The sequence below is a fragment of the Haliotis rubra genome, unplaced genomic scaffold (genome assembly GCF_003918875.1).
Source record: "Haliotis rubra isolate DU_JTF1 unplaced genomic scaffold, ASM391887v1 Scf613, whole genome shotgun sequence".
In the NCBI taxonomy this organism is placed as follows: domain Eukaryota; kingdom Metazoa; phylum Mollusca; class Gastropoda; order Lepetellida; family Haliotidae; genus Haliotis; species Haliotis rubra.
The window spans coordinates 257,713-283,751 of record NW_025767317.1 but is presented as its reverse complement, the minus strand read 5'-3'; the positions used below and the strand labels follow the sequence as shown (position 1 = coordinate 283,751).

At 41.9% G+C, this 26,039-nt stretch overlaps 1 protein-coding gene and 1 long non-coding RNA gene across 6 annotated transcripts; both read right to left on the bottom strand.

Annotated features, from left to right (window-relative positions):
• Window positions 1-569: 569 nt before the first annotated feature.
• On the bottom strand, window positions 570-3,460 carry LOC124255952. Its single transcript, XR_006892798.1, has 2 exons — window positions 3,422-3,460; window positions 570-2,410 (listed from the first exon to the last, which is right to left on the bottom strand). It is a non-coding gene; the product is annotated as an uncharacterized LOC124255952 (long non-coding RNA).
• A 1,354-nt stretch (window positions 3,461-4,814) lies between these two features.
• LOC124255945 (sodium-dependent glucose transporter 1-like) lies at window positions 4,815-25,757 on the bottom strand. 5 transcript variants are annotated; one of them, XM_046689899.1, is made up of 5 exons: window positions 25,587-25,757; window positions 25,032-25,116; window positions 8,951-9,074; window positions 7,846-8,131; window positions 4,815-6,385 (listed from the first exon to the last, which is right to left on the bottom strand). In XM_046689899.1, exons 3-5 carry the CDS (start codon window positions 9,014-9,016, stop codon window positions 5,397-5,399), a joined length of 1,341 nt encoding a protein of 446 aa, XP_046545855.1. In that variant the 5' UTR covers window positions 9,017-9,074; window positions 25,032-25,116; window positions 25,587-25,757; the 3' UTR covers window positions 4,815-5,396. The 5 variants fall into 5 exon arrangements, with proteins under 5 accessions (XP_046545855.1, XP_046545856.1, XP_046545853.1 ...); XM_046689900.1 differs by lacking the exon at window positions 25,032-25,116 and adding an exon at window positions 22,559-22,664; XM_046689897.1 differs by lacking the exon at window positions 25,032-25,116.
• Between the last annotated feature and the right edge of the window lie 282 nt (window positions 25,758-26,039).

Here is a 26,039-nt window from a genome sequence, read left to right as displayed (position 1 = left end):
GGGGTATGCACATTAAATGAAACACCGAGAAGAAGTAGGGTTGGTCTAAGTTAACGCTCATCACGTACTGCACGTGCATTTGTATCACTGTTCCAATTACTGCATTCACTCCCTTGTAATACAAACCAATAATAGCGATTTGAATCTATGATCGTCTGTTAAACAACTTTTATCCTAAGTTGAATAAAATTCTGAAATTTATATGTTTAATTCGCAAGGTAAAATTATGAGGATTCGCAATCTTAATTTCACTTTATTTGATTTACTTTTTTGTTTAAAGTGAAATTCATCGGTACGTTTTCACTGCAAACAGACTATAACATATGTTATATTTGGGATTACACTTTCTTAATAAAGTACAGATTTCAGTACTTTTGTTGGCTTGAATCCCATCCGGGATTCGAACCAACATCCTCAGAGTCAGACACCCAGTCGCCAGCACACAAAGTCAGCTGCTGCCTAACCGGCTTCAACGCATACTTTACTAAAAAGTGTAATCCCAATTATAACATATGTTACATTCGACCACTTTCCTAAATGACATTATTCATAGAAATAGAGACAAGCTATTCAGCTTCATCTATTTAATATTTCGATATATTATTTAGGTATATGTATAAACATTCAGAGTCGCCAACTCTCTGCAAGACTGTATGACAAAATGAATGACTTCAACCTTCAGGTGTCAACATTCCTATTTTCGAGCAATATTGAAACAAAATCATCCTTTGGGAGTTAAGTTTCCCAACTTTGAAGTACAAAGCTCTTTTAAAAATTTAAAGATTTACACAAAATAAAACTTTGACGGAAGAAATCAACGCGGTGGTAAGTCTAGCATCGTGGTTAAAGCATTTGTGCGTCATCCCGGAGACATATGTTCGATTATAACACGTCACAATTTAATTCTGGAAGCCCAAAAGTCTAGAATTTCTCTGGAAGATGTCCAGCACTGTAGCCAGCTTCTGACAAAAGATTTAACAAAATTCAACATGCAGTTGAAAATATATGCAAAGGATAAAAAAATGAAAACTATGGTTTCGAAAACTCAAAATTCATGCTTTGGAGGTTGTAAATGAATTAAAGTTATGTCTATAAGTATCAGGACACACAAAATTTAAATCATGTTGATTTAATTCGGCTAATTTAGAGCGTTATGAAAATATCTTGCCCATGGGCGAAAACAATTAGGTCATGCGCAAGAATATTTCCTTTTGCTCAAAATATACTTTTGCAACAATATATTAACATTCTAATTTCACATGACAAAGAAAGTCCCTTCTTATAACAAAACTCTGTGTCCTAATAAGGTGAGTCACCCCAAACAGAATCTCCATTGGTCAGTTCCACACCTCATATAATGGAACAAACAATCCGTGAACTCCTTAGAATGTGAGATATTTAGCTGCACCTTATGATGATGATGATGATGATGATGATGAGTTGCAGAGGTAACGTGCGCTTGCCAGGCCATTTAGTGTTTGATAGAAAGGGGGGGAGGGGGAGGGGGGGGATTTGACCAGAAGATATGGCAACCAGAAGGGGGCTTTAGAGTTGCATACTTGAATTTCTATGAATTTGTACATTTGTCAGAAGGTTTAGGGGAATGGACTACGGGTAGGTTTCGTTGGTATTAACCGATTGAGGCTTTCTATTCGTCCACATTAAAACCGTTTTGAAACTTTTGAAACTTCTCCAAGACAAGCTTGCATGTTCCCCCTCAGACTTTTCATATAAAAATGAAATAAATAGTTATTCAGAATGTTATATTAACGCGGACACATTAAGAAAAATAATTAAAACATGTACCAACACTGAACTGTGACAGACAATTGTGCACCGAATTTGAAATGCATGAACTTCAAATGCAATAACAGATTTTTCCAATTTCACTTTTATTCCATCTTTGTGACGGTGATTTGTTGACAATCTGGACTAGACAAGCCAGTGATTGATATAATGAGTATTGATCTGAACACTAAGGGCGAGGATTTATGCGTCATCATGCAATCAAGAACGGCCACCCAATCCCGTTAGTCACCTCTTACTGAAAATATGGGTTGCTGTTTCAAAGACAAATTCTAACCTGGGTCTTCAATGGGGAGGGGTAAGTAGGGTACTTCGATTTTTAAATAGGGTGATCTAACTGAACTGATAGGATTATACAATTCAACATAAAACGTAGTTTGAGGGTTCCCGGTTGGAAATGTGGTATTTTACAGCTACTTCATACAACCTGGAACGAATTCGGCGTTCTGTGACATTGTGCAGTTCATTTGACACCTGTATTTCCAAACAAAACTTAAAACGTACATACATTTTTATGAGATTTTTCAACTAAAATTGAAGTAGGATATGGGATGTAACAGTTGGAGACAGAGTTTTATCGAGTCGTAATAAAAAGCTGAACGACCTCAAGCATTAAAGGTATCTCAAACTCAAACACTGTGCATGTCATTGCGGGGGTTGCATTGCACAGGCCAACAGTCAAACCATTTGTGAAATGACCGCTTGTTTAGATCTTTAAAGACCAAATATTGTTTGCTTCTTTATTTCAGAGATAGTGTCCCAGTCTAATTCCTGCTTTCAACTTTGCTCCAAAACACGTGTTTGCGACTACCCAACAAGCATAGACAAATGCATCATGACAATAATCAAAACATCTGGATTTGCTGCAATTTTTCAGCCAGTTTTCACTTCAGAGTGAAGAGTTAATACCAAAGGCCTGTATTAATCCTGATGAATAGTAAGGGAGTTTAGCTTTTATGCCACTTTTAGCAATATTCCAGCAATATTACGTCGGGGTACACCAGAAATGGGCTTCACACATTGTACCCATGTGGGATTCGATCCCGTGTCTTTGTCGTGACAAGCGGACGCTTTATCCACTAGGCTACCCCACCGCCCATCCCGATGAATAACATGGCCCTGATAAGCATAGCACTGACGATATACTGATGCACGGTATACCCCGCATCCATCAGTCCCGAGTTGTGTCATCTCATTTTGAGAACGAGGCACCTGGTCGCACACTGGGAGAAAACCCACAAAGGTTACCTCAGCTTGAAATCTTGCCTTGGAAGTTAGACGTAAAAATGCAAGTTCAGAAACAGTCACTAAAGATACCAACGATTAGTTCTCTTGTATTATTTCAATTTATGTCATTAATGCGATGCTATGATTTAGTACAAATTCTCTTACGAATGATTGGGAAATGTATTGCTTACCCTTTGTGCAAACACCTGTTGTCATCAATGATTTTCAGTGAACAATCCACATTAATTTTCAAATGGATTCTGCTCTTGTATGTTTGATTGTTGTTAAACGCCCCACGCAGCAATAGTCAAACTGTATGGCGGCGGTCTATAAATAATTGAGTTTGTACCTGACAATCCAGTGATCAACAGCATGAGCATCGATCTACACAGTTGGGATACAATGACATGTGTTAACCAAGTCAGCGACTCTGATCCCCCAGCATGGGTTGCTGAAGACCTGGTAAGAAAATTGATCTTCAGTACCCCATGCTTGTCGTAAGAGGCGACTAACGGGATCGGGTGGTCAGGCTCGCTGACTTGGTTGACACGTCATCGGTTCCCAGTTGCGTAGATCGATCGATACTCATGCTGTTGAACACTGGATTGTCTGGTCCAGACTCGATTATTTACAGACCGCCGCCATATAGCTAGAGTGCGGCGTAAAACTAAACTCACTCACTCTTCTCTCAACGCATTATCTATACCTCATATTGTTTTCAAACAGAACAAGTCTTGTGAAAACATTGTGAGTTAAACATTTATTTGTTTGACCAAGTTTTTTATACTGATAATGCCTTAACCCGTCACTTACACTGCTTCAAATTTTGTAATGAAAATCAAAAGAAAGGCACCTTCAGCACAACATTGTAATTTAGGAGTGAGAGCAGAGCGCTAGCTATATGTATAGATAAAGCCCGACGAAATAGGCCGTGCTTAAAGTGCCTTTCAAGACCGAGCCCGGGGTTATTTTATGTAACTCATAAAGAATTAAAAATCATTGGGGGGATCAAACATTTTCTATGTTTCAACACACTTTTCATGAACCTCAGGAAACGGAAGTAAAATATATTTGGCTTCTTTACAAAGCGTGCTGATTTTGATCAGAACCCCCTGCAACTTTGTTCATTCAATGATCATGTTCATATTCCATAGGCTGCAGAGGCTGGTTTTGAGGCGAGCCTGGCCACAGATCTCGCTAGTTCTAACCCGGACCTTACCGGGTGGAGACAAGCATGGGCTACTGAAGACCAATTCTAATCCGGATCTTCACGGGTGGAGACAAGCATGGGTTACTGAAGACCAATTCTAACCCGGACCTTCCCGGGTGGAGACAAGCATGGGTTACTGAAGACCAATTCTAACCCGGACCTTCCCGGGTGGAGACAAGCATGGGCTACTGAAGACCAATTCTAATCCGTATCTTCCCGGGTGGAGACAAGCATGGGTTACTGAAGACCAATTCTAACCCGGACCTTCCCGGGTGGAGACAAGCATGGGCTACTGAAGACCAATTCTAACCCGGACCTTCCTGGGTGGAGACAAGCATGGGCTACTGAAGACCAATTCTAACCCGGATCTTCACGGGTGGAGACAAGCATGGGTTACTGAAGACCAATTCTAACCCGGATCTTCACTGGATTAGGACAGAGATATAGATATATGTATCGTAAACCCTTGAAGTGCCAAACGCGTCGCTCATCATGGATTTGGGCGTTTCCTTGAGCTGAACCCGGATCTTCATGGGTCACCTTTCAAGGTGAAACAGTAATCACTCGTGAAGAGCATCACACAAATATGTTTGTATTAGAGACCTGGTAATAAACAAGGAGAAACACAGTCTTATAGAAAAAATATCAATTTCAAAATATATGTCAGATAAGTGCATTGAGAGCAGTATGATCAATAACACCGACAAGACGACAACCTGGCGCCCAGTACAACCCACTGTACAAGGAAACATCTGTACAGCTGAAAATGTTATTCCGAATCAAGTCATGTATATAGGTATTATTGGGGATCAATATAGCGAACTTTCTCTTCCAGGGCAGTTGGTTAGCCAAGTGGTTAAAGCGTCCGGGTTTGATTCCCCACATGGGTACTATGTGTGAAGCCCATTTCTAGTTTCCCCACCGTGATATCGCTGGAATATTGCCCTGAAGTTGCTAAAAGCGGTGTAAATTCAAACTCACTCAATCACGCACTCTCCCTTCCATTATTGATCACCCAGTTATGATTTATCAGTATAACGAACTCTCAAATCCAGAGGTATGATTAATCTGCTTCCAGTATGATTGGCATAGCTGACTCACCATCCACTATTGATCACCCTAGTCCGATTCCATTTATCAGCTACAACTAACATCACTCCGACTCGCTTTCCTTTAAAGGGATCTCTGGCTGCCGTATAGGTGACATCTTAATACGATATCCTACATAGTTTAGTAGAAAGAATACTAAACACAGAAAAACAATCATACTAAATACTAAGTACATGTGCCCCATCGGGGGCACATAGTGATACAACATACCCCCGGCAAACGGCAATATCATTGCACCTGCACCCACACCCAAAAATGTCAGTGAAATTATTTTCGGTCCTAAAGGTATAAAGTTCTCTGACCAAGCTAAGGCTGCCCCTTGATAGGGTCCTGAGAACAGACCAAGCGCTAAGGTCGTTACCCACAATGCCTCTTCATATCTTCCTGCAAGACTAAGCATTGTCACTCCGCTTACAAAAAGACACGTGCAGTTCACCAAGATGATGTAGAAGTTTCCGCAGCATCGTGTTAACAACATGTTACCAACACGGCTAACAAGCAGTCCTCCCCAAAATACTGACGTCATGTACATCATAACCGTTTTAGATATATGCAGGGGTCCCTCGACTCCGAACACCGTCAAGTATGTATTATACAACATGGTGTTTCCAACTATGGGAAAAAAGAAGAAAAACAAAAGTATCAAAAACAGATAATGCAGTTTGTTTTTGACCACTTGCTTCGTCTTGTCGTCCGGATCCTCGTAGAGCGACACGTGTTCAATAGTCCCAGACCTTCTGCTCTGGAGCCAGTAATAGATGAAGGCTATACCACTTGGAAGGGTAAGGGCTCCGAGAACAAGGTAGGCCTGTTGTACATGGGTGTCAGCAGCGGAACATGCAGTCGTATTGTCATTGGTCTGATTAGCTGTAAGTGTTGGGGGGAAGAAGAGGTTGTCAGGGGCTTCCATTACACACAGGAAAGGGCGGACGATGAGCGGAGTCAGAATAGATCCAGTTGTTGCGCCACAGAAGATGAACTGGAAGGGTGTTCCCTTCTGCACCCACAAGTCGTTGCACACTTCCAACAAATCTGGAATACAGGGAATCATTATATAAGTGAGTGTGAATTTAAGCCGTGTTTAACAATATCACAGTGAGTGAGTTTAGATTTACGCCTCTTCTAGCTGGGATAACCTAATTATTCTTTGAGTAACCAAACTATTTTACTCTCTTTAACTCAACTCTGTTGGGTATTTTCGAAGCTTAAAAGAATGCAGTTTCTAATATGAGTGAGTGAGTTTAGTTTTACGCCGCTTTTAGCAATATTCCAGCAATATCACGGCAGAGGACACCAGTAATTAGCTTCACATATTAGATGAAAGGAGTAAGACAACATGGGCGTCTCATATTTGAAATCCTTTATTTTCTCATGACTTTGGATTAGTGTGGCTAAATCAAGCAGTTGTTAATATTAAGTTTAACCTATTTCTTAAGCTATCGAACAATCTGTTAGCATGTATTCTTGAAAATGGCATTCCTGCCTTGACAATAATTCAAGATATCAATTGTATAGATCACATAAGAGCTTTATTCAACCAGAACTATATCTATCTTTATTGACATCTAGAAATATCAGACGCGTATTTGTCAATTTTCGATTTGGCTTGTTAGGCTTATCAGTAAATAAATGCAGACGATTTTCAATAGAGAGAAGTTAAGGGTATGTCCATTATGTAACTCGGCTACAGAAGATGAAATTCACTTTTGTATGCCCACATTATGCTGGTTTAAAAAAACAGTATATCCCAAATAATTATCTGTTAAAATATCCTTCAACTGCCTTTGTTCCCTTTTAATGAAATGTAATACGTAATCTAGCGCTTTATGCCAAACATGCTGTTATCCTTAGAAGCAATATCTTATTTGAACTGTAATTTGTTCTGTGAAATATCTGTAACATGTGCTGTTTATATACTTGCATTACTTGTATATTGCCTCAAATACAATACCCATCTTTGACTTGACTACCCATGTGGGGAAAGCGAGCGCTTTAACCACAAGGCTACCCCACCGCTGAGTGGTTACAATGCTGGACTGAGGTAACACAAAGAACAAATGGCTCACCCATGTGTGGAAACATGAACCTTGTACGTTTAACCACCACGCCACATACACAAACGCTGGTAAGTAACATGTTATTGTCAAACATACTACACATGTTTAAATGAATAGCAGTACTGCATAGCGTAAATGACCTTGATGATACATATGAACTATTTTGATCGCGTGTCACTATAGACTGCTGATTGCTGATTGGCGAGGTTTGTGTTTCATTATTACGCAGGCAGATGTTACTGATTGTGGAACGTGTTTATGTTACTGATTATCGTCACCATCATGGGCGTAGTTATTTCTAACAATCGATTTCAATATGTTGCGTATATGAAGGTGGAAAGAACAGGCATGTTAAACGATGAGCACACTTTGCTCGGGTTTAAACAGTGAGCACACATCAATAAACTTGAAGTCAATTCTGGCGTGATAACTTACAGCATCCTGCGAAACCTCTGGACAATCCTTGTAAGAAGAACATGACACAGAAGTAGCCAAACGCTGGAACTGCCGGCGTGACGCAGTTGACCACGGAGCCCAGTATGATGGTCAGTGCCAACTTGAGTCTGTTGTTGACGCTGGTGAATATGAATCCTGTGAGGAGACTGCCTGTAATGGCGCCTACTCCTGTACACAGGATCAGGAAGGAGAACTTGTCCACTGACTCCTGGACGAGCAGCTGCAGATCCAGGAGGGTTGGACCCAGGATAGCGTCACCAACTCCCTAGGCAGACAACGGACCATATACAACGTGACATTCCACGTACAATGTTAAGGATGTGGAAAGGAAGTTCTGTTAAGACAAGTGTCCATAGACGAACCCGTGAAACACCTTTCACAAAGTAATTCTCAAAGTTGTATATGTTGTATAATGTATCATGCATATTTTTACAACATGTCCATTCATGAATACACAATGCCATTTAGAAATTGGTCAAATGTAACACGTTAACGTTATATTTAGGATTACACTTACTCAGTAAAGTACAGATTGTCCGGTTGAAACATCACCCACACTCACTGAGTCAGGCATCTAATCGCCAGCACACTAGAAAAGCACTAGAATCTGAACCTTACTGAGATCCGCTTTCCCACACGACAAATCTAGGAACACCTTCATGTCAATCTATAACCATATCTGTAGAAGCTATAGTTACAAGGCTTAAGGAAGATGTATCACAAATAACATTTAATCCGAAGGTCTCTGAAAACATACTTATGAAATGGTGAACTTCGGAGAAAAGACATTTGGACAAGGTGTGGACATAAGCACAATTTGTGCTCCATAGCTTGCTTATCTGTTTCTTCATGCATATGCATAGGAAGCTTTCCTCTGATTGTCACGATTAAAACAAGGAATTTGGCCAAGCAGTTTATCTTAAGCTATTTTGGTGAAATCCACGGGGAGGGGGTATGGATCTAACATTATCGAGGAGTACTGGGATTCGAACACACAAACAGATATTCCGACCACAAAAATAACTGTTTGGTAGCCTCTCATGTGAAATGTACATGATGGTCAGTGGTCGAAAATCTATCCTACCGGCATCATGAAACCCCAGAAGAGCCAGGCTGTCTGGATTATCCTCGACGTCTTGTCGTCACTCATCACTGAAGGAAACACGACGCCCGCTCCTCTACATGCAGCTGTGCCAACACTGCCTCATCTGCAACAGACTTTGTAATTAGCACCAATTCAGCTGGTCACAACCACAAGAACAAAATCACTGCTTGAAGTAAGAAACATGCAAATTGCTTACTGATATAGTGTTTGTTTCTTGTTTATTTGTTTGGTTTTCTTGTTGTTGTTTAACGCCGCACTCAGCAATATTCCAGCTATGGTTGCAGTCTGAAAATAATCGAGTCTGGACCAAACAATCCAGTGATCAGCAGCATGACCATCGATATATGCAATTGGGATCAGATGACATGTGTCAACCAAGTCAGCGAGCCTAACCACCCGATCCCGTTAGTCACCCCTAACGACAAGAGTGGGTTCCTGAAGACGAGTTGTAACCCGGATCTTCACGGGTACTGATACAGTGGAAACATCCAAGAGGTGAGGTGAGGTGAGGTGAAATTGGGTTTTACATCGTGCCTGAGAATATTTCGCTCATATGACGACGTGCATGCGTGTGTATGTGTATATGAGGCTGCTTGTACTAGCCTAGACTGAAGCTGGTTTTATAGTGCTAGCCCACTGAGATACCATGCTGCAGTGAAGCATGAATACCCCACTCAGACACATTATACTGACTCCGAGCCGACCAGTCCTTGTTGTACCCATTAATGCCGAGCGCCAGGCAGGGACAAACAAGTACCATATTTTAACGTCTTGTGGTATGACGCGGTCGGGGATCGAACCCGCGACCTTCCGCTCTCCGGGCGGACGCTCTAACCACTACACCACGGAGACGGTCACATCCAAGAGGGATAAAATGGAGAAAGCAGGCTGAGACAGGTCACCTGAGAAAGATACGTAATCTCATGTTAACCAGAAGCTGAGAATTCAAACATACATGACCATTTATTCAATCTAAGAGCTTAAATGAGGTGATAAACCAATTATAAGTAATTAAACAAATAAAAGATCGTTATGGCATAACTGCGCCAAGGTCCCCCAACCAGTCTTAAAACAGAACCTTTCATGTATTATATATATACAGCATCAATCTGGATCGTTACCTGTCCATTCCAATAGCTTTAAACTCGACATGCTTTATGATCCCCCAAATCATTTTCTAATATCTCACTTCAAGAATTATTTACACAGGCGCATGAAGTAAGATGTCTCATATTTATCGCGTTTGTAAATGATTTTACATTTTAAGTTTACCATAGCTCCGTTGCTTGGGAAAAACATACTGTTAACTATTTTAGCTTTATGAAAACACGCATATGTGTCTTGTCATTTGAAGACGTTCCTAATATGAAACGCATTTCAGAGTTAATATCATGACAGAGCAGTATATTATAAACACTGTAGCATATACCCGATACATTGAAACTTCGTGACTCCGGAACGTCAGTTTTCATCGTCATTTTAATGAATCAATGTCTAGGAATGGGGTTCGGGACAAAAAGGGTTCGACTGTATCTGTGTCCGTATGTTGTGTACATACATGCAAGTACATGAAGCATACATTTCTCGACTGTAGATTCATAACTAATGATGATCTGCACATTATGAAAAAAATAGTCAGCAGGTAGTCCGTGTAAAGGTGATTAATATTCAAAGCTGTTACATTTGATGAATAATAATGCTTGGTAACTGCCGTATTAGATTTCGTCGACAATGGTCATCTGATATATTCCGTTGTAATACGTTGTTTTAATCATTTCATAAACCTTGTACTAGCATCAAACTTTTTACACGCCAAGATACAAACAAGTATATAAACAACACAAGTTTAGAAAGAACACTTAGCCCCTTTGTCAAATTTGGTACTATTCGAAAGTTCTTCACGAAGGTTTCGAGCAACAGACCGACATGGTGTTCATTAAGGGTTACAACATTAGTCACGTGTTTCGAGCAACAGGTCGACATGGTGTTCATTAAGGGTTACAACATTAGTCACGTGTTTCGAGCAACAGGTCGACATGGTGTTCGTTAAGGGTTACAGCATAAGTCACGCGTGTTTCGAACAACAGGTCGACATGGTGTTCGTTAAGGGTTACAATAGTAGTCACGCGTGTTTCGAACAATAGGTCGACAAGGTGTTCGTTAAGGGATACAATAGTAGTCACGCGTGTTTCGAACAATAGGTCGACAAGGTGTTCGTTAAGGGATACAATAGTAGTCACGCGTGTTTCGAACAATAGGTCGACAAGGTGTTCGTTAAGGGATACAATAGTAGTCACGCGTGTTTCGAACAATAGGTCGACAAGGTGTTCGTTAAGGGATACAATAGTAGTCACGCGTGTTTCGAACAATAGGTCGACAAGGTTCGTTAAGGCATACAATAGTAAGTCACGCGTGTTTTCGAACAATAGGTCGACAAGGTGTTCGTTAAGGTATACAATAGTAGTCACGCGTGTTTCGAACAATAGGTCGACAAGGTGTTCGTTAAGGGATACAATAAGTCACGCGTGTTTCGAACAATAGGTCGACAAGGTGTTCGTTAAGGGTTACAGCATAAGTTTTCGAACAATAGGTCGACAAGGTGTTCGTTAAGGGTTACAATAGAAGTCTACGTGTTTCGAACAATAGGTCGACGCGTGTTCGTTAAGGGATACAATAGAAGTCTCGCGTGTTTCGAACAATAGGTCGACAAGGTGTTCGTTAAGGGATACAATAGTAGTCACGCGTTTTCGCGTGTTTCGAACAATAGGTCGACAAGGTGTTCGTTAAGGGATACAATAGTAGTCACGCGTGTTTCGAACAATAGGTCGACAAGGTGTTCGTTAAGGGATACAATAGTAGTCACGCGTGTTTCGAACAATAGGTCGACAAGGTGTTCGTTAAGGGATACAATAGTAGTCACGCGTGTTTCGAACAATAGGTCGACAAGGTGTTCGTTAAGGGTTACAGCATAAGTCACGCGTGTTTCGAACAACAGGTCGACAAGGTGTTCGTTAAGGGTTACAATAGTACTCGCACGTGTTTCGAACAAAATGTTGACAGGGTGATCCTTGGGGGTAAGAACATATTATGAGCCTCCCAAGCAGATTATATACTAATGAACATATATGTGTGTATTGTGCTGACACTATCACACGCCTGTTCAGTGTTGGTGCCGGTCCGACAATATGTTTGGTTTTATCGTGCTAACTGAAACACCGGTTGAACATGGATACCCCACACAGACACAGTAGAACGGCTCCGACCAACCCTTGTCTTACCCACCTAATGCTGAGTGCCAAGCAGGGTCGAAACCAGGGTCACGAAACAACCTTTACTAAGGCTAACCTTAACTCCTATTGTTTATCATTGCATTAAAGTTACCTCAGTGACTTACGATCACCTTAGTGCTTTGTGAAAGGAGGCCCAGTACCATGGTGTGGCTAGGAATGAAACCCCCAACCTCCCGCTCTCCACAGACGCTCCCCACACAGACGCTCTCCACAGACGCTCCACAGACGCTCCCCACACAGACGCTCCCCACACACGCTCCCCAGACGCGCTCACACAGACGCTCCTCACACAGACGCTCAACCCACAGACGCTCCCACACAGACGCTCTCCACACAGACGCTCCCCACACAGACGTGCTCTCCCCACACAGACGCTCAACCCACACAGACGCTCTCCACACAGACGCTCAACCCACACGCCTCTCCAGACGCTCAACCCACAGACGCTCTCCACACAGACGCTCAACCCACAGAAGCTCTCCACAGACGCTCCCCACACAGACGCTCAACCCACAGACGCTCTCCACACAGACGCTCAACCCACAGACGCTCTCCACACAGACGCTCTCCACACAGACGCTCAACCCACAGGACCAAAGTGACAGTCTAACGTTTGTGAAGAACTGCACGAAAACGATCAGGTTATATTTATTGTATACGAGGCTAATTATTTTGAAATCTGAACATCACTGAAATACCTTATTTACGATTTTTCTTCTTTTCATAGCAATTCAAGGTTTGTCTGTGGACAGACAGCAGTTGTGTATGCATGTGAATCTGCGTTAAAAATATAGATATTCTTCAGGTACACACGCGGTGATTTACACAGCTCTCTGGGATTGAGAGCAGGATAAACAGCTGCTGATGTGTTTTTCCACGCCGTAATGTACAGGCTGACCTGGCCAACGACAGCAGTGGGAGGCAGCATTCTGAACATGCAGACAATCAATAGTCAGTTGATACTTTATTGGACCCAGGCAATTTGACATGTGACACACACATAAAACAACTTTATTAAAGTAGGCATATTAAAGTTGATTGTTCGATAACCCTTTCAAGAATAAGACCACGAGGTTAAACACACACACACACACACACACACACACACACACACACACACACACACACACACACACACACACACACACACACGAGAATATATTTGTAGATATGTAAATAAATGAAAAAGCCTAATTTCTTGAACGAAGCGTCAGTCTTCGAGAAATTTAGTGTTGTTCAGGGTTTCATCTGGATTTGTTTTGTAAATGTATGTTCTTTAATTAGATAACTTTATTTCTAGTACTAAATGTGAGTCTTCTCTCACCCACACATGTACATACACACTCAAACAAACCTACTCTGACATACAGATACACAGGCATAATGTGGGATGGTTGTTTGTACATTGTTATGAGGCATTGTTATAGCGAATAATGTTTCATCTGTTGTATACTATTCACACTTTGCTAAGGATCAAATCATGGATTCAACAGAAAACGATGATGTGGGGTCAAATTGGACTTAAGTTTATTGTAAGCTTCAGTGAGCTTATTCCAGAACCATCATCTGCCTCAGAGAGGTGTATAAGGGAATTACGTCATGCCTCTCATCTCACATAACATCTCAAGCAACAAGAGTGAGTTTAGTTTTACGCCGCTTTAATGAGCTTCACACGCTGTGTTCTTGCGTTGTCACCCTGAAACACAAAACGCCATTGGTGACGGCGTGTAAATGGCACCAGGATGTTGTCACGGTAGGGAATAACACGTAAAGGCGTTCTGTCGATCGTTCTGTCTAACGTTAACAGCGTGAAAACGTTAATCCCGTCTACGCCACACTCTGGTGCGCCGGTCAAGAAAGTCAAAAGAAAGCGCCGCCGCTCTTGAAATCCCCGACGTCTTGCAACGACTGCCCGTCAATCGTTGGATACCTCGTGGACGTCGTGGACGTCGGACATGCAGGTCCCATCTGTGTAGCCAATTACGAATAGTCTGTCCACACACTCGAACACCTGTAGCTCGGTGAAATCTCCAATTTCGAAAGGCGCTTTGACCACGGTTTCGTAGCACAGTCTTGTCTTGCGCGCCAGTTGTCTCCCTTGGTCGGCGTATGCCATCGATGTTATTTGCCTGCGATCGCCAATTGCACGAAGCCGTTTCTGACGTCACAGACGCCACTTGTCAAAATACATTTACTACAGTTTAAAACAATATCGGATCAACTTTCAATCTGTTTTTTATCAGTGAAATATACAGAAACACAAAGACACGTGTCACTATAAATTTCGAATTTTAAGTTGACACGTTGTATTTTCTAAATCAATATATAATCATACCACTTGGTTCACGTAAAGCACCACCCGAAATGTAATGACCCCTACATGTAGTTAAACCTTTCCTTCGTTTCACTGTGAGACTTATGAAGCTAACGCAAAACATCTGCCGCAGTGACGCTCCAGTTGGTAATCACCAGTCGGCACAGGTGTCCGGATTAACGAGATATATTGACTAAAGCCTCCAGGACTTCGTATCATGATTGTTGTCAAAACAAACCTGCATGTGGAGATGGGTTGTATAGCCATGGACGATAGTTTAGAGGAGTGAGTGAGTTGGGTTGTACGCCACTTTTAGCAATATTCCAGCAATATCACGTCAGGGGACACCAGAAATGGGCTTCACACATAGTACCTATGAGGGGAATCGAACCCGGGCCTTTAGCGTGACGAGCGAACGCTTTAACCACTGGGCTACCCCACCGCCCCTCGTTTAGAGGAAATTACCAATACTGAACGTACAATACCATTTGCTCAGAACAACAGTCCCTTGGCAACACAAATGTTAGTTTTTAACTTCGCCTGTATACAACGCGTGTTTCGTGAATACACAGCTTCAAGTTCAGATTCAGATTCAGATTCTGTTATTCAGTATTGGACGCCACATAGTCCAGATTATAAATTAAAAAACAAAATGTTTGAGGGTAGAGAATTCATACACAGGATATTCAAAATGATTATTCACTTTCGCAGTTTTCTATAACAAATGAACTTCCATTCTATTTCGCTTTGCAATATTTGATACATAAAACAAGCCATTTCAATGCACGAACATACTAGGACTGAGGTATGTGGAGAATTATTTCGGAATACAAGTAACTCTGCTAATGCTATATTTTAGATAAACTGACGCTGTTTTAGCACATTCAAATCATGCGACAGAATGGCGACGTTTAGCTTGTCCTGGGTTCACTGTGGGTTGATAACAGTAATAAGCCTGCATTAACAAGGATTTATATAAACTGTAGTGAAATAAATAAGATGAGTTGTGCTCTAGAAAGTGTATCAGTTTGCATGAAAACGACAACCTGTTGAGTGCAGATGACAAAAACAATATGACAGAAATATATATTTACCATTTCTCTGGCCGTGTTTTAGCGTCCCTCCGACACAATGCTCTGACAAGTCATACTAGTCGATAACTAACCGAAACAACCAAGCGTGGATGAAATAGGTGAACAGCTGTTGCCGCGACTCGCATATATATATATGCACATAGATATATAGGTAGTATTTCAAATGCAGATATATATGTTTGGGGATGATTACAAATGCAGTTATTTTTGTATCAAATGCTAGGGTATAGATAATACCAATCAGAAAGTCCTATTTAGTCCTGCAAGTATTTCCAACATTAAAACTACGCGTCTCTGATCACATGGGGTAAACTAAGGTAGCAAGCGTATTAATACCACCCTGTGACCACCCGGGTTGGAATTGATCATAAGTAACCTATGTTTGTCGCAAGATGTGACTAACAGGACCGGGTGGTCAAGCTCCGAGACTTTGTAGATGCACCCCAGTCATCCTATCCCAGTACCTCATTATGACAATCACTGGATTGTCCAAACTGGACTTTAAAAAAAAAAAAGTTGCAGTACTACTGGAGTATGTCGTTAAGCAACAAACAAATATATAAATATCAAAGGGTAACCTTAAAAATGTTGTTATAATTGCTAACTATAACAGTCAATATTTATAATTTACAATATGACATCTGTTTAACATTACCCTTAGTCAACGATATCACATCGGTCCGATGGGACCTGACTTATATCATATCCGAATATATAGCATCGAAGTTAAAACATTTTGTGTTGTATATGTTGATATCTCTATATATTACATATTTCACAAGTATATCTACTTATCTCTTTATCACGTGTATGTTATTGAAATCCTACCCTTTGAAATAATTAATAACTGACCTATATACATAACAATAATATATATTTAAACCGAGATTCAATCAACACTACGAGTGGATAACAATGCTACTGAACTCAATAACGATTGTAAATTGAACACGTGCTACCAGATATATTAAACTGCCTATGGTCGGCTTTTCACGGACCTCGATTTGCAAGGTGTTGCCCTGAATCTGTCTCGCTCAGAGGTATCCTTACCAGCGATTGTGAATACAGTGAAGTCCCATTGCGTGTCGTGAAGGTGAGGGTAACACTGCTGGATCTAGCAGGCAGACAGGAACATTACATTGTCAACACTGCTGGAGCAATCAGACACTCGGGATAAAACTATTGTCAACACTAGTGGAACAACAAGGCTGGAAAATGATATTGTCAACACTGCTGGAGCAAGCAGACAGACAGGATAATTGTATTGTCAACACTGGTTCCAGGAAGCAGACAGGAACATATATTGTCAGCACTGCTGGAGCAAGCAGACAGACAGGATAATTGTATTGTCAATGGGTTCAAGGAAGCAGACAGGAAAATATATTGTCAGCACTGCTGGAGCAAGCAGACAGGATAATTATATTGTCAACACGGGCTCCAGCAAGCAGACAGACAGGATAATTATATTGTCAACACTGGTTCCAGCAAGCAGACAGGAAAATATATTGTCAACACTGCTGGAGCAAGCAGACAGACAGGATAATTATATTTTCAACACTGGTTCCAGGAAGCAGACAGGAAAATATATTGTCAACACTGCTGGAGCAAGCAGACAGACAGGATAATTATATTGTCAACACTGGTTCCAGGAAACAGACAGGAAAATTTATTGTCAGCACTGCTGGAGCAAGCAGACAGACAGGATAATTATATTGTCAACACTGGTTCCAGCAAGCACACAGGAAAATATATTGTCAGCACTGCTGGAGCAAGCGGACAGACAGGATAATTATATTGTCAACACGGGTTCCAGGAAGCAGACAGGAAAATATATTGTCAGCACTGCTGGAGCAAGCAGACAGACAGGATAATTATATTGTCAGCACTGGTTCCAGCAAGCAGACAGACGGGATAATTATATTGTCAACACTGCTGGAGCATGCAGACATACACATTATATTGTCAACACTGCTGGAGCATGCAGACAGATACTTATATTGTCAACACTGCTGGAGCAAGCAGACAGATACTTATATTGTCAACACTGCTGGAGCAAGCAGACAGATACTTATATTGTCAACACTGCTGGAGCAAGCAGACAGATACTTATATTGTCAACACTGCTGGAGCAAGCAGACAGATACTTATATTGTCAACACTGCTGGAGCAAGCAGACAGATACTTATATTGTCAACACTGCTGGAGTAAGCAGACAGATACTTATATTGTCAACACTGCTAGAGCAAGCAGACAGATACTTATATTGTCAACACTGTTGCTGCAATCAGACAGACAGGAAAAGTATGTCATCAACTCTGGTTTTCACCTGCTTTGCAACTCCTTGCTAAATAGTCTCGTTTGAGATTTTCCTTTATATAGTAATATGAGAGCGTTGATTCTGAAATTGGGGCATTTTAAAAATGAGTTATTCAGAATGAATTAGTGTAGAAATTGCAGAGAGTGACCATACGGAAGAAGTGATCACCAAACAGACGTGTTTACCTATAACGTTCACGCTATCACTGACTACTTAACGACGAGAAGACAAGGCTATTATCTTCCAAGTCCAACCGCTCGTTACCGCCATTTTCTATTGGTGACCATATTCAATGAGAATACCTTTGAGGCGACCGTATCTCTCATTCTGCCTTCCGTTGTATCTCCAGCTGATCCAATAGACAGGATCCATACAGCCAGCTGACCCAATAGACAGGACCCACACAGCCAGCTGATCCAATAGACATGACCCACAGCTGATCCAATAGACAGGACCCACACAGCCAGCCGAGCCAATAGACAGGACCCACATAGCCAGCTGAGCCAACAGACAGGACCCACATAGCCAGCCGAGCCAATAGACAGGACCCACATAGCCAGCCGAGCCAATAGACAGGACCCACATAGCCAGCTGAGCCAATAGACAGGACCCACATAGCCAGCTGAGCCAATAGACAGGACCCACATAGCCAGCTGAGCCAATAGACAGGACCCACATAGCCAGCTGAGCCAATAGACAGGACCCACACAGCCAGCTGAGCCAATAGACAGGACCCACATAGCCAGCTGAGCCAATAGACAGGACCCACACAGCCAGCTGAGCCAATGAGACAGCCAGCTGCCAGCTGAGCAATAGACAGGACCCACACAGCCAGCTGAGCCAATAGACAGGACCCACACAGCCAGCTGAGCCAATAGACAGGACCCACATCAGCCAGCTGAGCCAATAGACAGGACCCACACAGCCAGCTGAGCCAATAGACAGGACCCACATAGCCAGCTGAGCCAATAGATAGGACCCACATAGCCAGCTGAGCCAATAGACAGGACCCACATAGCCAGCTGAGCCAATAGACAGGACCGTAACAGCCAGCTGAGCCAATAGACAGGACCCACATAGCCAGCTGAGCCAAAGGACAGGACCCACACAGCCAGCTGAGCCAATAGACAGGATCCAGCAACTGTTTTTATACATGTACTTTTGCACCTATACTAACTCCCGCTCGCAAAGCGCATCGAATTGAAAATATTTGTGTTAAACTGCTATCGGAAACGCTTTCTGGCTCGTTTAGTAAATGCGAATCATTGGTCTATGAAATAGGCGTATATAGAAATAACACAAATGTAAGTAATGTGGCAAATCCTAACTGACACAGTTATTGACCTAAAAGTTGCTTTTCCACGCACGTAAAATGATGAATAACTTGCATGATGTCATGTATATATGAACCGACGTGCTGCCTGAGGCAATTACTGTTTTGTGTCCCAACGTGATGACGTCATGCCCGCCGTCACAGATGCTAATGTTTGCGGTGTAACTAGCGAGTCTGGTCGTTATATGGACCGCCGTCCACATACAGATACAGATAATGACCGTCAGATGTGTTGATGGTTGTGAGAGACTGAGTATGGTTTTGGACAGTTTTGGCATAATTCATGCAACATTATGGATACCTCGTGGTCCTTGTTTTTCGTACAAAATATATTTCAGGGAGAATGAATAATTTGGTGTTGCTCCCCTCATGTTATTTTGTCTAAACAGCTGACTGGTAGACCTTGGTTATTGGATCAGCTGACTTTGACGATCCTGACTATTGGATCAGCTGGCTGTGTTGGTCCTGTCTGTTGGATCAGCTGGCTGTATGGGTACTGTCTAATGGATCAGCTGGCTGTATGGGTACTGTCTAATGGATCAGCTGTCAGTGTGGGTCCTCGCTTTTGGATCAACTGGCTGTGTAGGTCCTGTCTATTGCATCAGTTGGCTGTATGGGTCCTATCTATTGGATCAGCTGGCTGTGTAGGTCATGTCTATTGTATCAGTTGGCTGTATGGGTCCTGTCTATTGCATCAGTTGGCTGTATGGGTCCTGTCTATTGCATCAGTTGGCTGTATGGGTCCTGTCTATTGGATCAGCTGGCTATGTAGGTCCTGTCTGTTGGATCAACTGGTTGCATGGGTCCTGTCTATTGGATCAGCTGGCTGTGTAGGTCATGTCTATTGGATTTACTGGTGGCATGGGTCCTGTCTATTGGATCAACTGGCTGCGTACGTCCTGTCTATTGGATCAACAGGCTGTGTGGGTCCTGTCTATTTTATTAGCTGGCTGTGTAGGTCATGTCTATTGGATCAGCTGGCTGTGTGTGTCCTGTCTATTGGCTCAGCTGGCTATGTGGGTCCTGTCTATTGGATCAGCTGTGGCTCCCGTCTATTGGATCAGCTGGCTGTATGGGTCCTGTCTATTGGATCAGCTGGCTGTGTGGGTCCTGTCTGTTGGACCAGCTGGCTGTGTAGGTCCAGTCTATTGGATCAGCTGGCCGTGCGGGTCCTGTCTCTTCGATCAACTGGCTGTGTGGGTCCTGTCTGTTGGATCAGCTGGCTGTATGGGTCCTGTCTATTGGATCAGCTGGCTGTGTGAGTCCTGTCTATTGGATCAGCTGTGGGTCCTTTTTATTGGATCAGCTGACTGTGATGGTCCTGACTGTTGGATCAGCTGGTTGTGTGGATCTAGGCTATTTTATCAGCTGGCTGAGTGGGTCCTTTCCATTGAATCAGCTGACTGTATATGGGATCTTGCTTTTAGATCAGCTGGTAATATTCCAGCAATATCACGGCTGGAGACACCGGAAATGGGCTTCAGACATTGTGCCCATGTAGGGAATCGAACCCGGCTCTGGCGTGACGAGCGAACGCCATGGGCTACCCCACCACCCCTGAATTTTTGAAAAGCTGGCACGGTATATACTAGCTATTTGATCAGCCGGCTATGTGCTGGTAATTCTATGAGCCGTTGACGAATGAGCTTGTGGCAACTGAGCCGGCACTGGAGGTGATGATAGTTGACTTTGACACCCTTAGCTGAATAAGCTTCCTTTACCTAATGAGCAGTTATACTTTCACCAGTTTCAAACGCCATATATGCCTTTGGAATCAACAGTGCCGTTTCCGTAGCAGCGTGAATGATGAAAAGAAGCGATTTCTTCACCGCATCTACAAATAACTTCTTGGTATTTCACTATTATTCTTAGGTAAAAGGTAAATTACTATCCGGAAAGTTACAAATAATTACAAGATTAAAGTAAAATGATCTGGCACATTGATCGATTGATCTGTCAAGCTGACAAAAGAACGTAGTGAAACAATGTGGATACAGGAAATTACAGAAATATCCCAACATTAAATGCAATTTGCAGTTTTGAATTAAGAGAAAATAACAGTAAGAAAGGGTGTGAGTCACCACTGTAACCGCCACATTGTGACATTTAACAGGTAGTTGGACGGTTTTCTTTAGCAGATGGACTGGAAGTTAAGAGCTAAAATAGCGTGGTGCAGGGGTATCTGAGTTCGAGCCTGGTGTAAACCTGTATGTTGAGGACAGGATCCCTTATGGAATACGGTTCCCACGCAGACAGTTGCTTCCCGTCATACCCTGCCACCCTCCTCGCGATGTGGGTACCGGATGTAGACCCTCTAGACCACGCCCATGGTAGGGCTGTCCATGGTAGGGCTGCCCATGGTAGGGCGCATGTAAGATAGGTATATGCAGGATGGTTTCAGAGACCGAAATGTAAAAATAACATGGAAGAGAGAGAAACCCTATTTTTTACTTTTGTAGGTCCTGGCGACATTTTTATTCGTAGCAGAATATTCTTTTCAAAATGACCGACTGCTCTTCACCCAACACAACCTCAGAGACTAGGACGTGCTTATATTGATAATGTGGCCAGCTGGAACAGATGCTGTCGTGAATATTTCTTCGATCGTCTGGCTGTATGTGCAACATGCCATTATCAACGAACATTTCATATCTGCCTGCCATGGCAGATCTCAGTTAGGGATCCATACCAGTGTGAACAAAGCGCAGTGGAAGCGGACACCTTACAATCTGACGCGAACCTACTGTTAACATCTTCATAACCTCCTGCATTAATTTCGAAGGAAGTTTGATAATAATGTTTACATAGAACATACTGAGATAAACAAACATGGATTAATAAAAAACATACAAATTAAGACATCAACGATGACAATCGTTACCAGGTCTTGTAAAGTTTCTTGAACGTGTTCAAGCTGACTTCTTGCCGACTAACGACTATGATTGTCATCGATACGAATAATGTCTACATGTGCTTACTCTTTGGTGTTTCCAGTTCTTGCCATGAAAGGCCATTGCCTACAGGGATCATTGACTTGATTAAACTTGTAACTGAGTTGTGCAATATTCTCGAGACTACACCATTGAAACAACGCAGTTAACATTCAACGTACAAATCAAATTTACAATGGGTTTCTTCACAAAGAAAACCAACACAGTTTCACCAAACTTCTACGACGCGCCATGTCAGGACACAACGTTAACTCTACTACCTTGTAACACAAATTACACGATTCTCACCATAGCTTCTTCTCTTCGGTGGAATTTCAAGTTTAATCCTTTAACAGTCTGTTGCGGCATGGTGTTGTCCTACATCTTATCCTAGTTGCGCGGGAATTCGCACGACCTGATGGAATTAACATAGCAGAGGTTACAATGACGGATAGAGTAACACTCCTGCTTTGTAACTGCGTGGTACAGTACGGCTGTCCTCTGCTGTGGGCGTTGTCAGTAGGCTAGATTAGGTAACATATGTCATGGTCAGTTTGACATTTGTGATTACCTGTTACAGTTTACGTACACGCTGAGCCGGGGTTGGGGCCAAGACAGTAAACCAACTTCAAGGTTTGATTTGCTTTTACATGGTCAATAAAACGATGAAGAAAAGGAGAAAGCTTCAATATTTAATACTCACAAGCTGTATTCAGAAAAACTATCAACTTCAGTTGCCATGTCAGTATATACCACTGCTTATTTCGTGTTGGAGGTGGAGGTGAATGAGTGAGTGAGTTTGTTTTTACGCCGCTTTTAGCAATATTTCAGCAATATCACGCAGGGGACACGAGGTGGAGGTGAACTTTACGTGGAAGTACATGCTGTTTAATACGCGGCGATCTAACAAATACTCCGTACAGGAATAATATTCAATCGTCAAACACAAAAGGAAACAAAAGCCAAATGAAGAAAATCTATTGTTGAAAGAGAGTAAATACTCCATACAGTCACATATATAATGATCAAGTACGAAGAAAACAGACATTAAATATCAAACTGTCGGAACATCTATTGCTGAAAGGTCGGAAGGGCATTAGACAAACGAAGTGTCGGAACCTCTATCGCTGAAAAGGTCGGAAAGGTATTGCATTAACGAAGTGTCGGATCTCTATTGCTGAAAAGGTCGGAAAGGCATTGCATAAACGAAGCGTCGGATCTCTATTGCTGAAAAGGTCGGAAAGGCATTGCATAAACGAAGCGTCGGATCTCTATTGCTGAAAAGGTCGGAAAGGCATTGCATAAACGAAGCGTCGGATCTCTATTGCTGAAAAGGTCGGAAAGGCACTGCATAAACGATGTGTCGGAATCTCTATTATTGAAAAAATGCGAAGACCGAACGTTTGTTGTAGAAAGAGTGCCAATACCACAAACAGTTGCATATTTCGTGGTCGGTGAAAACATGCCCACATAACTGAAAAGCCAGAAAGCAGTAGCTAAAATGAAACTCGGATATTACAAGCGTATACTACTTACAGTGAAGCTTGAGACTGATACCAGATGAGTGACATAATTATCACTACTAAAATCGTAACGGTACGTTTGCGTGACTCATCGACTTACAGTTAATTCTGCAGATATACTTACTTAACAAGGATATGACGTGATGTTTGACATGTGCCTTTTGACATCACAATCTATTACTAACATATGTTACAATTCTCATCAGCTATGGTCTTGATAAAGCAAGAGAGAAATACCATGCGCATTACTTCCTGGACGTACTTTATTTTGTTGTTGCAGTTGAATCTGAGCCAGGATATTGTGAAGCCCATTTCTTGTGTCCCCCGCCATGATATTGCTGGGATATTGCTAAAAGCGGCGTAAAACTAAACTCACTCACTAATTTTAGAAAGTGCCTTCTTTACAGCTTCCAAATACCCAACAGAGTTGAGTTAAAGAGAGTAAAATATTTTCGTTACTCAAAGAATAATTAGGATATCCAGTTAAACTGAATACATGCGAGCACATACTCTATGAACCAAAACGTTTCTGTAGCTCTTGTCAATTACACTCAGTTACCTCATTGTCACCGTCCATGCCTCGCTATTACACTGGATCCTAATGATTTTACAGAACTTCACTTCAGTAAAATCTCGAGAACCGTCACATCAACCAAATATTGCCTCAATCTTTTGAAGAAGTTTATTTCATGCTTTCATACATTTGTAAGGAGATGCCTATTTCCATGAAATTGGCGTCCGTTTACACTACGGACCATACAAACAACCATATGCTCCGCACACAACGAAACACACAGGTAACATTGATCCAAATCTTCAAACATGAAAAACCTAAACACATAAAGCAATATGTAAAGCGTGATTGAATAGTGAGCAAGTTTAGTTTTACGCCGCTTTTAGCTATATTCCAGCAATATCACGGGGGGGGGCGGGGGAACACCAGAAATGGGCTTCACACCGTGAATGAATCATTTATTTCTATATTAAGAATATCATTTGTTGGACTCAGAATATAGACTACCTACACATTACAGACAGTGTTCATTCAAGCATTTCTAAAAAGTGAGCCCATGGCCCACCAGCCCTCAGTTATGTGGGTCATTTAGTTAACATTGTGGGTCATGTTAAACTGCTGCGACTTTTTAGCCATACGCTACTAATAACTAGCATGAGTTCACGTCCTTTTTAAACTTTCAATCCAGGTGAGGTTTGCTTGAGTTGCCAAGCGCAAGCAAACTTCTGATGCGTTTCAGATTTACATTTCTGGATGCTCTGACCCGCCCGTACCCGCACAGCGCGCCATGTTAAATATCAGTGAGCGAATGGGGCATGGCCGAATGAACACTGTCACAGACAGTACAGAAAAATAACACCGCATGAGAAAAACGTGAGCCAATCTAAAAGTAATTAGCGTTACTGTTTATTTCTAAACGTGAAAGGCTTGTTAAATGAATGCATGGTTAGCGTTCCACCCGTTCCCCCATCCCAAATAATATTTATAAATATACTAAAGTTATTAACAAAACTTAGCATGCATTTCAGTTGTATAACCTTTATTTGTAGCAACTCTATCCAACGTTTGTATGAACTACATATTTCACACTTGGGTCGTAACTTCACAAGGCAATATCAAGGTCTGAATAACGATACGCACAATTATAATGTCATATACGTGTTTGAGAAAGTACGTTCTACGTAGTTTTAAGTACTGATCAGATATAAACGTGCGTGTGTCTGGGCAGGCAAATCTAGCTGGAAAGTCAACATAGTGCATATAAAATAAAGTTCTTATACACAATAGCCTATATCCTTACCTTATGTGTCATCGGTCGGAAGCCTTCCCTGATGTCAACGTGTTTGCTCAACAACAACCCTGAAACCAGGTCTTGTATAAGGATATCCAGTGACAATGAGTAAACTACCGTAGTCCAGTAACTGTGTTGCAATTCATCACAAGCGTGACGACCTATGCAGTGTGTGATCTCACGAATCTTCGCGAGAATCCGGCAGCGTCATTGCACGACAAATCCGTGGTAAACCCATGGGACTTATGACTTGTACGTTGGTGTGGTGGCTCCACACAGAAAACTACAGTTTTGAGCATTAATGTTTATCTAAATATTTTCGAATATATTCTATGATTCACCTTTAATATTCGATAGTTTTTATCTGACAGTAATTTAATGTTTATTATTGTCCTCCAGAACCATACTTTACTTAACATATACACAAACTTAATTACTTCATTGGAGTACTCAAATGGTTAA